Source organism: Saimiri boliviensis, chromosome 10, assembly GCF_048565385.1.
Source record: "Saimiri boliviensis isolate mSaiBol1 chromosome 10, mSaiBol1.pri, whole genome shotgun sequence".
Taxonomy (NCBI): Eukaryota; Metazoa; Chordata; class Mammalia; order Primates; family Cebidae; genus Saimiri; species Saimiri boliviensis.
In genome coordinates this window covers 111,704,283-111,718,917 of record NC_133458.1, presented here as the reverse complement: position 1 = coordinate 111,718,917, position 14,635 = coordinate 111,704,283, and the positions used below count along the sequence as shown (strand labels likewise).

At 43.6% G+C, this 14,635-nt stretch overlaps 1 protein-coding gene across 7 annotated transcripts in view; it reads left to right on the top strand.

Annotated features, from left to right (window-relative positions):
• CCM2 (CCM2 scaffold protein) overlaps positions 1 to 14,635 on the top strand; it is a 79,812-nt gene that overhangs the window by 38,413 nt on the left and 26,764 nt on the right. For 5 of the 7 annotated variants that reach the window (XM_039462082.2, XM_039462080.2, XM_074379732.1 and 2 more), the window contains exon 2: positions 5,059 to 5,232. The exons of the other annotated variants lie outside the window; for them this stretch is intronic. In XM_039462082.2, the coding sequence (XP_039318016.1) occupies positions 5,059 to 5,232 (174 nt within the window). The remainder of the gene's footprint in view (positions 1 to 5,058; positions 5,233 to 14,635) is intronic. 7 annotated transcript variants of the gene reach the window in all.

Below are 14,635 nucleotides of genomic sequence, written 5' to 3'. Positions count from 1 at the left end.
AAAAGAGAGAGAGAGAGCGCGCCAAGGCCAGAGGAGGACAGAGCTGGGCTCAATTTAGGGAAGAACTGATGCTTGGGCAATAAGAGGCATCTACAGAGGGCCGTCCTGGTTTCCTTGCCCTGCAAGATTTCCTCCTCTGTCTCACTGCCTAACTGCAGAGAGTCTCTATTTAGGGATGGGATTGTAGGACAGGGGCCCCCAGGGTCCTTCCCATGCAGACTATAATTCTGTGTGAGGACTATAATTTTATGACCTGTACATCAACATTAAAATAACAGTGTGGGAAGGTTGCATGTGGTTTGTGGGACCTGTGGATTTGGTGTGGGCTTCTTGGTTAGAGTTTGATCTTGGCAAATCTCTTGTCTCAGAGTTGATTTCCTGTTGCTCTCATAGGTAGATTACTAACTAGTTTGGCTAACAGGCAGCTTTGGGAAGAGCCAACAGATGGAGCCAGGCTGCTCGCCCACGCTGTTGGATTCAGAGCTCATCACTGTCCATAATACAACTAAGTATCGTTTAGGAGGAGTGAGCTTTCGGGCCTAGCAGGCAGAAATGGTTTAGGGACAGCCATTTTCCTGTGGCTGATGTGAGATTATTCATGTCTGTGGAGATAGAAGTTTCCTACAAGCTGGGCTCATGGGTTACATGCCTCTGTATTTCTATAACCTTCAGACCAGAGTCTTTCACATCATTGGGCCTGGGAGAATAAGTGAGTGGTCAACCATACACATATGAAAAGTAATTCTTGTGCCAACTGGTTACCCAGGGGTGCCAGCAGAGAGGAAATCACAGGCAAGTAAAGCCTGATGTGTTTGCAGTGAGGCTACGGAAACATGATTTTTTGCATGGCTAAAATTACATCACTAAATTTTGAGGGCCATTTCCAACTCACAATTTACCATGATTTCTTGGCTGACAAATCATAGGTGACCATTTCCTGCCATTCTCCCATGAGAACCCCACACTGCAAACTACCTGACATGTCTAATCTTGTCCTGGGGCTCAAAGCTTGTCAGGGATTAAGGAGAATGAAGCCTGCAAGTGCTCCAGGGACATCCTGTCTTCACTGCTGTTGTAGAGCCGGTCCTGGTCAGCACAAGGCCATGTGCTTTCTGAGCCTAGGCCAGTCCCATCGAGCTCTTCTGGAAGCACTTTTCATTTTTTTTTTGGAGACGGAGTTTTGCTCTCGTTGCCCAGGCTGGAGTGCAATGGTGAGATCTCAGCTTACTACAACCTCCACCTCCTGGGTTCAAGAGATTCTCCTGCCTCAGTCTCCTCAGTAGCTGGGATTACAGGCGCCTGTCACCACCCCCAGCTCGTTTTTTGTATTAGACTGGGTTTCACCATGTTGGCCAGGCTGGTCTTGAACTCCTGACCTCAAGTGATCCACCCGCCTCAGCCTCCCAAAATGATGAGATTACAGGCGTGAGCCACTGTGCTCAGCTTCTGGAAGCACTTTTTAAAAATTTTTTATTTTTCTTGAGACAATGTCTCACTCTGTTGCCCAGTCTGGAGTGCAGTGACATGATCACAGCTCACTGCAGCCTTGACCTACCGAGCTCAAGCAACTTCCTGCTTTAGCTTCCCAAGTAGCTGGTACTATAGTGTGAGCCACCACACTTGGCTAATTTTTGTATTTTTTGTAGAGATGGGGGTCCCAACGGGCTGGTCTTGAACCCTTGAGCTCAAGCAATCCACCCATCTCAGCCTCCCAAAAGTGCTGGGATTATAGGCGTGAGCCACTTGACGCAGCCTGGGAACACTTTCTGTCCCCTCTACGGTTTGTCTTAAGAGAGGATCATCTTGTAAGCTTATTGGTGATCTTAATTTTTCATGCTTTTGTATTTTGCCTCAGTTTAATTATAATCAGCGAGAGGCAGAAAATATATTCATTCTTCTCAAAAAATATTTAAAAATTCAAATATTAAAATATACAGAGAAAAGTAAGTGAAGCCACTGTATACATCATCTGTCTCCAACTGTTACCAACCCTGAGGACCTTTAGTCATCCTTACTCCACACACTCGCCCCAGCCCCGGATGTGCTGAACAGCAGAGATGGGGCCTATTCCAGGCCGAAGGGGAGAGACTACTCCTGGTCCTCGCGGGACTACTCTGGGTCTATGAGAGGACTAGTCCAGGTAGATGGGGGACTCTTCCAGGTCAATGAGGAACCACTCCAGGTCAAGGGAAGACTATTCCAGGTCCGGGGGCACTGTTAACGGTGAAGAAGGTGGATGCTGGGGTGGATTCAGTCAGCCCAAGTGAGAAGAAACATTTTAGCAGATTACAGGGCTGTAAGCCTGGGTCACAGGTGTTTCACCTGTTGGGGGCACGAATGAAGAGCTTAGGCTGGGATGCTGCTCCAACTTTATTATCTTGTCTGTGGTCATGATGTGTAGGAGACAGTCTGATTATATGTATATATAAAGAGAGCAATGGAAGAAGAGATGAATTTTAACTTACTGTCAAGGTAAATACAGTCATAAAGTTAACTGTTGGCGTGTATTTTGCTTGTTCACAACATATCAGATATGTGCTTAGAGCTCTATGTAGATTATCGTATTGATTACCTGTGGCACTTCTCTAAGGATCATTAGCCTGTTTTGCAGACAGTGAGCACTCAGCTAACCAATTTGCTTAGTAAGTGCTGTCCAGAGCATGCCAGAGCAGAGGTCATGCCTAGGATCTGAGGAACATCTATATTTACTGGCAGAAGAAAGAGAGCTGGCAAAGGATGCATGAGATGCAGGAAACCCAGGGGACAGAGTGACAGAGGCGTGGTGGCAGCATTAGTGCATCAGTGTCTCGTTTTCTCAGGTCTATGTTTCTTTGGGTGACTATAGATAGGGATTGTAGCATGATCTCGCAGCACAGTTTGGGATTGCTTCTCCACACACCCCAACGCCCACCTCCCAATTGTCAAAGGTGGTGATGAATTGCTTCTTACAGCGTTATTTTGAAGGAAGTGTTAGCTTCATTAGTGGGGCAGCTGCAGGGACTGCTGAGAGCCACTGGATGACCGATTTCTGCCTTTGTCAGGAGTGGTTACTGAACAGTGTAGTCCTTGATGGCGATTGTCCATTTGTGAAATTGGTGGGTTTGACCCACAGGTTCTCCTTCACCATTTTATATTGGATTTGGCATATGACTGAATTTCCCATATGCTGGAGAGAGACAGAAATGATAGCTTTTTTTTTTTTTTTTTTTTTTTTTTTTTTTTGAGACGGAGTTTCGCTCTTGTTACCCAGGCTGGAGTGCAATGGCGCGATCTCGGCTCACCGCAACCTCCGCCTCCTGGGCTCAGGCAATTCTCCTGCTTCAGCCTCCTGAGTAGCTGGGATTACAGGCACGTGCCACCATGCCCAGCTAATTTTTTGTATCTTTAGTAGAGACGGGGTTTCACCATGTTGACCAGGATGGTCTCGATCTCTCGACCTCGTGATCCACCCACCTCAGCCTCCCAAAGTGCTGGGATTACAGGCTTGAGCCACCGCGCCCGGCTTGAAATGATAGCTTTTAATGAAAGTTTGGTGATTTATTGTATATATGTTTTGTTTGTTGCTGTGTTTGGTGATAAGGGAGGATCTGAGCTGGGCCTGCTTGGGGGTTTTGGCTGCCATCTGTGTACTGTGTCACCCATCCTGGCAGTACCTGTAGAAGGAGTGTTGTCATTTCCTCCTGTGTTTCTTCTGTTGAAGGTCATGGAGAAGATGGTGGGGAATAAGTTCTCACACTTACACAGGTCACAGCTCTGGTTTTTTCAGGCTTGTGTGATGTTTCCTTGCTGCGGCTGCACATCCGTGTCTCATTTTCTCGGGTTTATGTTCCTTTGGGTGACTGTAGATGGGGATTGTAGCATGATCTCTCAGCACAATTTGGCATTGCTTCTTTCTGCCGCCCACCTCCCCTGCCCCATTGTCAAAAGTGGTGATGAATTGCTTTCTTACAGAGTTATTTTGAAGGAAGTGTCAGGTCTTTTCCTGGGTTCTGCAGGTGAGGCTTACTGTAATCCTCTCTCTCTTGCTCTCTCATTCATTCTCACTCTTCAAATTGACTTTGTAGGATTAACCTTCAGAATCCTCATGAAATGCTGGATAGGGTGTGAGGTCATCAACGTTAGGAGAGGGCCAGCTGCTGATCAGGGCTTCTCCCTGCCATTTATTTTTTTATTTTTATTTTTTTGAGACGGAGTCTTACTTTTTTGCCCAGGCTGGAGTGCAGTGACATCTCGGCTCACTGCAACCTCCGCCTCCAGGGTTCAAGCAATTCTCCTGCCTTGGCCTCCCTAGTAGCTGGGATTACAGACATGTGCCACCATACCTGCTAATTTTTGTATTTTTAGTAGAGACGGGATTTTACCATGTTTGCCAGGCTGGTCTCAAGCTCCTGACCTCAAGTGATGTACCTGCCTCAGCCTCCCAAAATGCTGGGATTACAGGCATGGGCCGCCACACCCGGCCTGGTTTCTCTCTTGTTGATCTGCATTGGAGCTCAACATGCTCAGTGTCCCCACTTGGAGTCACAAGGTCCTCGTTGGGGAAGGAATTGCATAAAAAGCACGTGCCCCTTTAAGCCATTAAGAAATGTGCTTTCGTAGAATGTGCTCAACTTTGGCTGTTGAGATGCATGACTTGTTGATGCCAGCACTGGCCACATCTTCCATCTGTCTCCTGGAGTTCTCAGAAATGAAGTGTCCCAGCTGAGCTGGAAAGAGTGACGTTATGTTTTGTCTTCTGTGGGGAATCTCCCCCTTTCTGTCATCGTTTTGCCATATAACGTTACCTGCCTTCAGTATGTTGCAGGAACAGATGAAGAACAAGGTCCTTCCATGCCAGAGGCTGCATGGCAGCCCAGCCCCACCCTGCTGGCCTGTGTGCTGGCTGTGGCCCCTCAGGCTTGTGTGCTGTTGCTACCTTTCTCACCGGTCTTGCAGTCAGTGATCCCTGTTACATGGGAATGGTGGTAGTGATTTTGGCTACTTCTGTTTGTTAACCTTAGGTACAACACAAAGCATTTGTAAATAATGAACTCCAATCATTGCCATTTCTGCCTGCAGCCTGGAATTGTGTCGCCATTTAAACGAGTATTCCTAAAAGGTGAAAAGAGTAGAGATAAGAAAGCCCATGAGAAGGTGACAGAGAGGCGCCCTCTGCACACTGTGGTGTTGTCATTGCCTGAGCGCGTCGAGCCAGACAGACTGCTGAGCGACTATATTGAGAAGGAGGTAAAGGTAAGTCGTCACGGGCCACAGGATGTGCCTGCCAAACGACAGTGACAGTCGTGCCTGTATCCACCAGACACTCTTGAGTTTATAAGACACAGCCACACAAATACCTTAGTTGATTACCCCTCCCATTGTCTTGTCTTTGGTGATAAATTTAATAATTGGATAACCAAAAACTCAGATTCCTGTCTGCTGCCCCCAGTTTTAATTTTTATTTTTTGAGATGGAGTTTAACTCTTGTTGCTCAGGCTGGAGTACAGTGGCACGATCTTGGCTCACTGTACCCTCTGCCTCCTGGGTTCAAGCAGTTCTGCCTAAACCTCCAGAGTAGCTGGGATTACAAGCATGCATCATAACGCCTGGCTACTTTTCTATTTTTAGTAGAGACAGAGTTTCTCCATGTTGGTCAGGCTGGTCTCTGAACTCCGGACCTCAGGTGATCCGTCTGCCTTGGCCTCCCAAAGTGCTGGAATTACAGGCATGAGCCGCCGTGCCCAGCCTGTTTTTTTAGTAGCAATGCCACCTTCTTTCTCTTGAAGGCTTGGCTGTGTGAGTAGTGTGTGCTGCTCCACCAGAAGAGGGTTAAAGAGCTGGGAGAGAACTCACGTCTCCTACAATTTGCAGTTGAAAAGAGTTACTTGGTCAAGACCATGACTCTGCGGTCTGTCACCGCCTAGAATTCAGACCATGTGTTTGAGGCTCATCATTGGGTCTCAAGGGCCTGAGCCCAAAGTACTGTACATAAACCATGTGATGTGTATAAGGTGATTTTTTAATCCCTCCCCTAAAATGGAAGTAAGTGAATAAAAAGGTATAAAGCTGCTGGGCGCCGTGGCTCACGCCTATAATCCCAGCACTTTGGGAGGCTGAGGTGGGCGGATCACCTGAGGTCGGGAGTTAAAGACCAGCCTGAACAACATGAAGAAGCCCCGTCTCTACTGAAAATACAAAATTAGCCAGGTGTGGTGGCACATGCCTGTAATCCCAGCTACTCAGGAGGCTGAGACAGGAGAATCACTTGAACCCAGGAGGCAAAGGTTACAGTGAGCCAAGATCACACCATTGCACTCCAGCCTGGGCAACAAGAGTAAAACTCCATCTCAGGGGAAAAAAAAAAAAAAAAAAAAAGGAAAGGAGACAATAGTGGATGAGTTGTCCATAAACATGGAAGAAGGAAACCACTGAGGGTAAGATAACTGAGTTAGAGCTACCACAGCCAGACCCGAGTTCCTACAGAGGATACGGAGTCCATGGGGCTCATGCGCATGGAGCAGTTCGAATGTCCATGGGAGGGATTTCCACTCTCTCCCGGCCCAGCCAGATGATTAGCTCACCCCCACCCCACTGGGAGATGGGGCTTTGAATGTGCAAAAACCAATACAGGGGCAGCTGGGGAGAGATCAAGACAGAAGATAAGGAAGTCAAATCAAAGCCTCTATGTGTAATGGAGAGCATTCCCAACTCCTTTTTCAGTCAAGCTTCTAGAATGCCTGCAGCCAGGCCTTTCCCACAATGGAATTCTTGGAAGGGTGCTCACTGGGAAAGTTGAGCAGTCCATACTGGCCCTGGGGGTTACCACCGAACCACCCTGAATAAACTCCAACAGTTAGGACTCCTGTCCTAGGCATCCAGCATCTGTCAGCTTTTCAGAGCCTCATTTCAAATATAGGCAGCTAAGTACACATTTGAGAAAAACTTTCAACTAAAGTCAGAGCCCAAGACAAAAACAAAATAGATGTGAATGAAACAGCAGCAATGCAAAAAACAGGAAGAAATTTTAAAAGTATATACTATTTTTCAGAAAGATAAGAGGAAATATTGTTGGCAGTGACAACAGGATTCTACTTTTAAATAAAAGGTGAGAAGAAGAGCTTCTGGAATTCAAACTCTGTTAATTATATATCTTAAAAAAATTTGGCCAGGACACGGTGGCTCAATAATCTCAGCACTTTGGGAGGCCGAGGTGGGCGGATCACAAGGTCAGGCGATTGAGACTATCCTGGCCAACATGGCGAACCTCTGTCTCTACTAAAAATACGAAAACTAGCCAGGTGTGACAGCGTGCACCTGTAGTCCCAGCTGCTCAGGAGGCTGAGGGAGAGAATTGCTTGAACCTGGGAGGTGGAGGTTACAGTGAGCCGAGATGGCGGCACTGCTGTCCACTCTGTTGATGGGCAACAGAACAAGACTCCATCTCAAAAAAAAAAAAAAAAAAAAAATGAATAGAGGTATTGAAAGATAAAAGTAAAAAAAGTCCCAGAAAGAATATTCAAAAGACAAAAAAGTTAATGAACAAAAGATGAGAAAGAGAAATTAAAGGAAGTTAGATGATCAATCCAGGAAGTTCAATATCTGACTCCCAAGAAAAAAGAATAAAAGGAAGAGTGAGAAGAATTTATCAGGGCAGTAAAAGAAGAGCATTTTGCAGAATTGACTGATGAACATGACTCCCCCATTTTAAGGATCCTGTCATGTTGACCAGATAGATCTCTAAAACCTCAACTCACAGAAGCCTATTCTTAGAAGTTACTGGAGGATCTGCATCAAAACACAAGGAGAGGCTGGGCGTGGTGGCTCATGCCTGTAATCCTAGCACTTTGGGAGGCTGAGGTAGGCAGATCAGATGAGGGCAGGAGTTTGAGACCAGCCTGGCCAACATGACAAAACCCCTTCTCTACTAAGAATGCCAAAAAAGTTAGCCAGGCGTGGTGGCACATGCCTGTAATCCCATTTATTTGGGAGGCTGAGGCACGAGAATCGTTTGAACCTGGGAGGTAGAGGTTGCAGTGAGCCCAGATTGCACCATTGCACTCCAGCCTGGGCAACAGAGTTAGACACTGTTCCCAAAAACAAAACAAAACACAAGGGCAAGCCAGGAATAGGAAAACACCGGTTTAGAGCCCAAGGAGTCTGGCAGAGAAAAGAACAAAGATAATTTCCAGGATGACAGGAAAGCAAAGTCCCTGGAAAATAATCTAAGAAACAGGCTACAGAAGCTCTGGGATAAGTAAGTATAGACTATGTTTGGGTGGAAGACTGTATTGAGAAGTTGCTGAAGAAATGGAATAGTACATAGAAAACAAAGCAAATGGAGGTGTGAGTGAATTAATAATAAATCATTTAAAATGAAAACTTAAGGGTTAGAGACTTCTTTTCCTGGGAAGTTGGAGTAGACATTCTTTTCCCTATTACTACCAGTTAAGTGCACCTAAAATCTAAAACCCTTGGACACTATATGCAATAACGTAAGAACACTCTGAAAGGTAGAGAGAAGGCAGGCCACCCAGGACCCAGAAAACAACCCAGTAGTGATTTCTTCAGGTTGTCTTTTTGCCTCATGTAGTCCAGACTATGAGTTGAAGAAGCTGGCAACCCAGAAACACCAACAGATACAGGCAGAACCCTGCAAAAAGCCTGCTCCTTCTGACAAAAGGACCAGGAAAGGGACAGCCTAGTACAAGACAGAAAATATTTAGGTAATTGCTCAGTGCCATCCAAACATGACAGAGCTATGGTCCCACCTCTGTTCTTGCTACCAAAGCCTGAGTGAGGGCCACGTACTCCTCCAGAGAAAGTTGAGTAGGGACCATGGACTTTTATCCCTGCTGAGCAGTAACCCCTAAGAAACCTTGTGTGGTTCTGGAGTGTTAGTGGAGACCACAGTGGGTGGGCAGTAATGAGGCCCTCCTCTTCCTCCCAACCAGGGAAGAATCAGTGGAAGCCACATGGGGAAGCAGAACTCTCATCATACCCAGCAGTAAAAAGGAAGGAGCCCTTCCTGCAGGAGGCCAAGTAGGGAAGCTGACCTTCACCCCTGCTTGGTGGTAAAACGGTGGTGTTCCTCTCCCTTCTAAAGAACTAGGTTACATTTTCCAACATTTTTATTGCTGAGGTCCTGAAGAGAGAAGAGAAAGAGGGAAGGGCTGAAAAGCTTTTCAGAGATCTTTTGGGTTGAAACATTTGGCAAAGGACAAACTTAAAAGATTCAGAAAGCTGAGCAAATGCCAAACGAAAAACAGATCCACTGCTAAGACCCATCATAGTAGAATTCTGAAAAGTAAAGACAACAACAGCAAAAAATTTTGAAAGTGGCAAGAAAGAAACACTTTTTTCATAGGGGAAAACAGAACGACAGCAGATTTCTTGTTACAAATAATGAGTACCAGTGGCACAACATTCAAGTGCGGAGAGACTCCGAGAATCAAAAGGTTAATAAGAGAATACAAGCAACTCCACACACATAAACAGTGGGCCAAAAAATAGACCAGATTCTTGAAAAGCACGAACTTCCACAGTCATCCAATATGAAATAGATCATTTGAATAACCCTATAATTATTAAAGGAAATTCAGTATCTAATTTGAAAACTCCCGTTAAGAAAGTCTTCAGGCCCAAATGGTTTCACTGGAGAATTCTATCAAACATTTAAAAATTTAATCTCAATTCTACATACTCTTCCAGAAAAACAGAAAGGGAAGAAACACTTTTTATTTCTTTTTTCTTTTTTTTTTTTGAGATAGGGTCTTACTTGGTTGCCCAGGTTAGAGTGCAGTGGCGCAGTCTTGGTTCACTGAACCTTGATCTTCCAAGTTCAAGCAGTCCTCTTACCTGAGCCTTCTGAGTAGCTGGGACTACACATGCCTGCCACCCTGCCCAGATAATTTTATATTTTGTAGAGACGAGGTCTCACTATGTTGACCAGGCTTGAACTCCTACCTCAGCCTCCCAAAGTCCTGGGATTCTAGTCATGAACCTGTGCTTGGGTGAGAATATTTTCTGACTCATTTTGCAAGGGCAGTATTGCCTTAATATCAAAACCAGACAAAAAACAGTGCAAAATAAAAAGAAATCACAGACACCAATACAAACAAAAAATTCCTCAGAAAAATATTAGGTAACATATTCAGCAATATATAAAAAGAATTATACTTGCTGTGGCTGTGAGAATAAATAACAAAAAAGAATTATACACCATGAACAAGTGGAGTTTATTCTAAGGATGCAAAGCTGCTTTGGTATTTGAAAATGTAATCCATCATATTAACAAACGAAAGAAAAAAAACACATTATATCAATCAGTGGCAGAATATTTATTTGATAAAGTTTAACACCCATTCTTGATTAAAAACTCAAACAAGATATGTATGTGAACAGTGAATATGTGGATATCAAAATTAAATCAATAATACCATTTACAGTCACTTAAAGGAAACACTTGGGTGTAAATATTACAAAACACAAATAAAATGTGTATGCTGAAAACTAACACTGATGAAAGAAGTCAAGGATCTGAATAAATGCTTTCAAGTATTGGAAGACTCGACCTAGTTAATATGTTAGTCATCCCTAAGTTGATATAAATGGACTAACTCCTTGAAAAGCACAAGCTACTACCGCAAGTCATCCAATGTGAAATAAATAATTCGAATAGCGTGTAACTATTAAAAGCGAATGATGCAATTTCTATCAAAACTTCAGCAAGAATTTTTTGTAGCTATAAACAAGGCTATTCTTAGAGTGCAGTGGTGCGATCTTAAATTTCAAGCCATTCTTGAAATTTAAATGGAAAGGCAAAATAAATAGAATAGCTAAAAATAATTTTGAAAAAGAAGAATAAGATGAGAGCAGTCAGCCTGCCTGATTTCAAGGTAGGTCGTATTGCTATCACAGTCAAGACTGTGTGGTACCTGCAGAGGGACTGACGCAGAGATCGGGGAGCAGAATCATGAACCTAGAGACAGATCCACACATATATGCCCAGCTGATTCTTGACAGAGGTGCACAAGCAATTCAGTGGAGAAAGGATAGGATACCCTTCTAACAAATGGTGCTGGAGCAGTTGGACATTTGTAGGCAAAAATTGAACCTCGCCCTAAATTTCACACCTTAAACACAAAAATTAACTCAAAATGGGTCATAGGCTTAAATATAAAATACAACTTCTAGAAAAAAAGCAAAATCTTCACGATGCAGGGCTATGCAAAGAGTTCTGAGACTTGATATCTAAAGCACAAGTCACAAAAGAAAAAAACTGATAAACTGGACTTCATCAAAATTGAAAACTTCTGCTCTGTAAAAGACATGCTACAGACTGAGAAGAGGAGGTATTTTAAACCATGTATCTTACAAAAGGTTGGCATCTGCAGTATGTAAAGAACTCTCAAAACTCACCAGGAAAACAAACAATCCAATTAGGACATAAGCAAAAGACAGGAGATACTTCACTGAAGAGGATATTCAGATGGCAGTAAGTACATGAAAATATGCTTATCATCATTAGCCGTCAGGGAAATGCACATTAAAACCGTAATGAACTGCCAGTACACACCTAACAATGTCTTAAATTTTAAAAAAGTAGAACACAAGATGCTGGAGAAGATGTGGAGGAACTGGACCCTCATACATTGCCAGTAGGGATGTAAAATGGTACCACCACTCTGGAAAGCAGTTTGGTGGTTTCTTTAAATCTCTACATGCAGCTACCAACAGTTTGGCAATTGCATTCCAAGGCATTTATCCCAACGAAGTGAAAATCTATGTTCACATGAAAACCTGCATATTAATACTCAAAGCAGTTTCATACATAATAGCTCAAAACTAGAAACAACTCCAATGTCCTTTGGTGAATAAATGGTTAAACAAAATGAGATCTATCCATACGGAAGACTCTTCAATTATACAAAGGGCCGGGCATGCTGGCCCCTGCCTGTGGTCCCAACCACTTGGAAGGCTGAGGCTAGAGGATTGCTTGAGTCCAGGAGGTCAAGGCTGCAGTGAGCCGTGATTGCACCACTGCTCCCGCCTGGATGACAGAGTGAGACTCCCGTCTCAAAGCAACAACGAAGGAACAAACTGCACAACAACTGGATGGGCCTCCAGAGAATTATGCTGAGTGAAAAAAGCCATTCCAAAAGGTTTCACTCTGTATGTCCTTTCTGTAACATCCTTGAAATGACACAGGTGCAGAGATAGAGAACAGATTAGGGTTTGCTAGGGGTGGAGAGAAGTGGGTGTGCCTTTAAAGGGCAACAGGAGGGGGCCTCACGGTGCTGGGTGCTCTGGCTGTTTATGTCCATGTCCTGGCGTGATGTGCTGTATTTCTGCAAGATGTCACTGCTGGGGGCAGCAGGGTAAAGGGAGTGATGGATCTCCCTGTATCATTTCTTACAACAGGTGAATTTACAATTACCTTGAAATAAAAGTTTAATTATAAACAAGTTGTAATTTGACTACTACTTGGCATATCACTGAGATAGACTATAGATAATAAAATGATGTAAGAACTAAGTAATGATTAAGAAAAATTATCTAAGTTGTTAAAAAAAATGAAAGGGAAAGTGGGAATGGTGATATAATTGGAAGTCAAATAATGTCTTAAACTGATGAGCAATAGAAACATAAGCCCATTATTTAGAAAAATGGTTCTAGACGCTAGAAGAATCAGAAGACTCCAGTGTGGCTGCCTCTTGGAAGTGGTTTGTGGATGGGATTGTCCCGGTTAGTAAAGAAGATTATTGTTTTGTTTTACAATTTTTTGAACCTTATTTACCTTTTTAAACTGTATGCATTTATTGTTTTCATAAAATAAAAACTGACAGTAATAAAATCCACCAGTGATAGAAAACGTTTAGTCTTACATACTCCAGTGGTGCTTATGGAAAGTAATGTTTGTTTAGAATGAGCATTAATGAATAAGTTAAGAGGAATTTAATAGTAGCTTCTGTTTTGGAATGCTTACTGTGTGCAGCAACACTGTTTAACATTTTAAATATATTTTTTCTCATTTAATCTTCACAAAACCTTCATAAAGTAGAAACATTCTTCCTATAGTTTCCGTTACAAGCTGACATTTACCCCAGTAGGGTTTGGTGCAGTGCAAGGCTCACGTGGGCTTTAGTACTTAGTGACAATGAATGGACTCATAGCAGGCTTGCTGTGTGGTTTTAATTATGGGACAGGGTAATTAATCACATTTGAGATACCAAACCCAAGAAGCTCTTCTTAGTTAGATTTGTTATTATTTTTTGAGACAGTGTCTCACTCTGTTACCCAGCCTGGAGTGCAGTGACACAATCATGACTCACTGCAGCTTCGACTTCCCTGGGCTCAGGTGATCCTCTCATCTCAGCTTCTTGAGTAGCTGGGACCACATGTTGCACTACCACACTTGGCTAATTTTTTTTTTTGTAGTGATGGGGTCTTGTCATGTTGCCCAGGCTGGTCTTGAACTCCTGGGCTCAAGCAGTCTACCTGCCTGGGCCTCTCAAAGTGCAAGATTATAAGGGTGAGCCACTGTGCCCAGCCTGTTATTTATTTTTATCTGATTAAATATGGTTCAAATTCAGATAACAGAGATTCTTGGTAAAAAGAAATCATGTGCGCCTTCCTTGGAAGGAATTGCTGACACCTGATTCTCATGTCTTTACATAGTCTGTCCATATATGAGCATATACATGCATTTGTTTTCCAAATGATTACATGGTGTACACTGTTTGCAGCTTGCTTTTTACACTGGACAGTATTATCTTGATTTGTCTCAGAGAGTGTTTGTCTGCCTCGTCCAGTTTAATGGTTGCATGATATTCCATTAGATAGCTATGTCATATTCTGTTTAACCAGTGATTTGTTAATACATTGTTATTTTCAACTGTTGTATGTGTTTCACTGTACCTATAGGATAAATAATAAAAGTGGAATTTCTAGATCTAAGGCTAGGTTACTTTTTAATTTGTCAGACATTTCTAAATTGCTCTTCATAAAGGTTTGAAGTCAGTGCATATGTGAGGACTCTGTGAGAGTACAGGCAGCCCCTTACCTCTGCAGATTCTGCACCCCAATAATCAAATAACTGTGGGTTGAAAATATTCAAAAAAAGAACAGTCGGCTGGGTGCGGTGGCTCAAGCCTGTAATCCCAGCACTTTGGGAGGCCGAGGCGGGTGGATCACGAGGTCAAGAGATCGAGACCATCCTGGTGAAACCCTGTCTCTACTAAAAATACAAAACATTAGCTGGACATGGTGGCGTGCACCTGTAATCCCAGCTACTCAGGAGGCTGAGGCAGGAGAATTGCCTGAACCCAGGAGGCGGAGGTTGCAGTGAGCCAAGATCGCACCATTGCACTCCAGCCTGGGTAACAAGTGAAACTCGTCTCAAAAAAAAAAAAAAAAAAAAAAATTAAAAAACCACTACAACAATTTTAAAAAACAAATTTTAAAAATACAGTGTAGGGCCGGGCGCGGTGGCTCAAGCCTGTAATCCCAGCACTTTGGGAGGCCGAGGCGGGTGGATCACGAGGTCGAGAGATCGAGACCATCCTGGTCAACATGGTGAAACCCCGTCTCGACTAAAAATACAAAAAACTAGCTGGGCATGGTGGCACGTGCCTGTAATCCCAGCTACTCAGGAGGC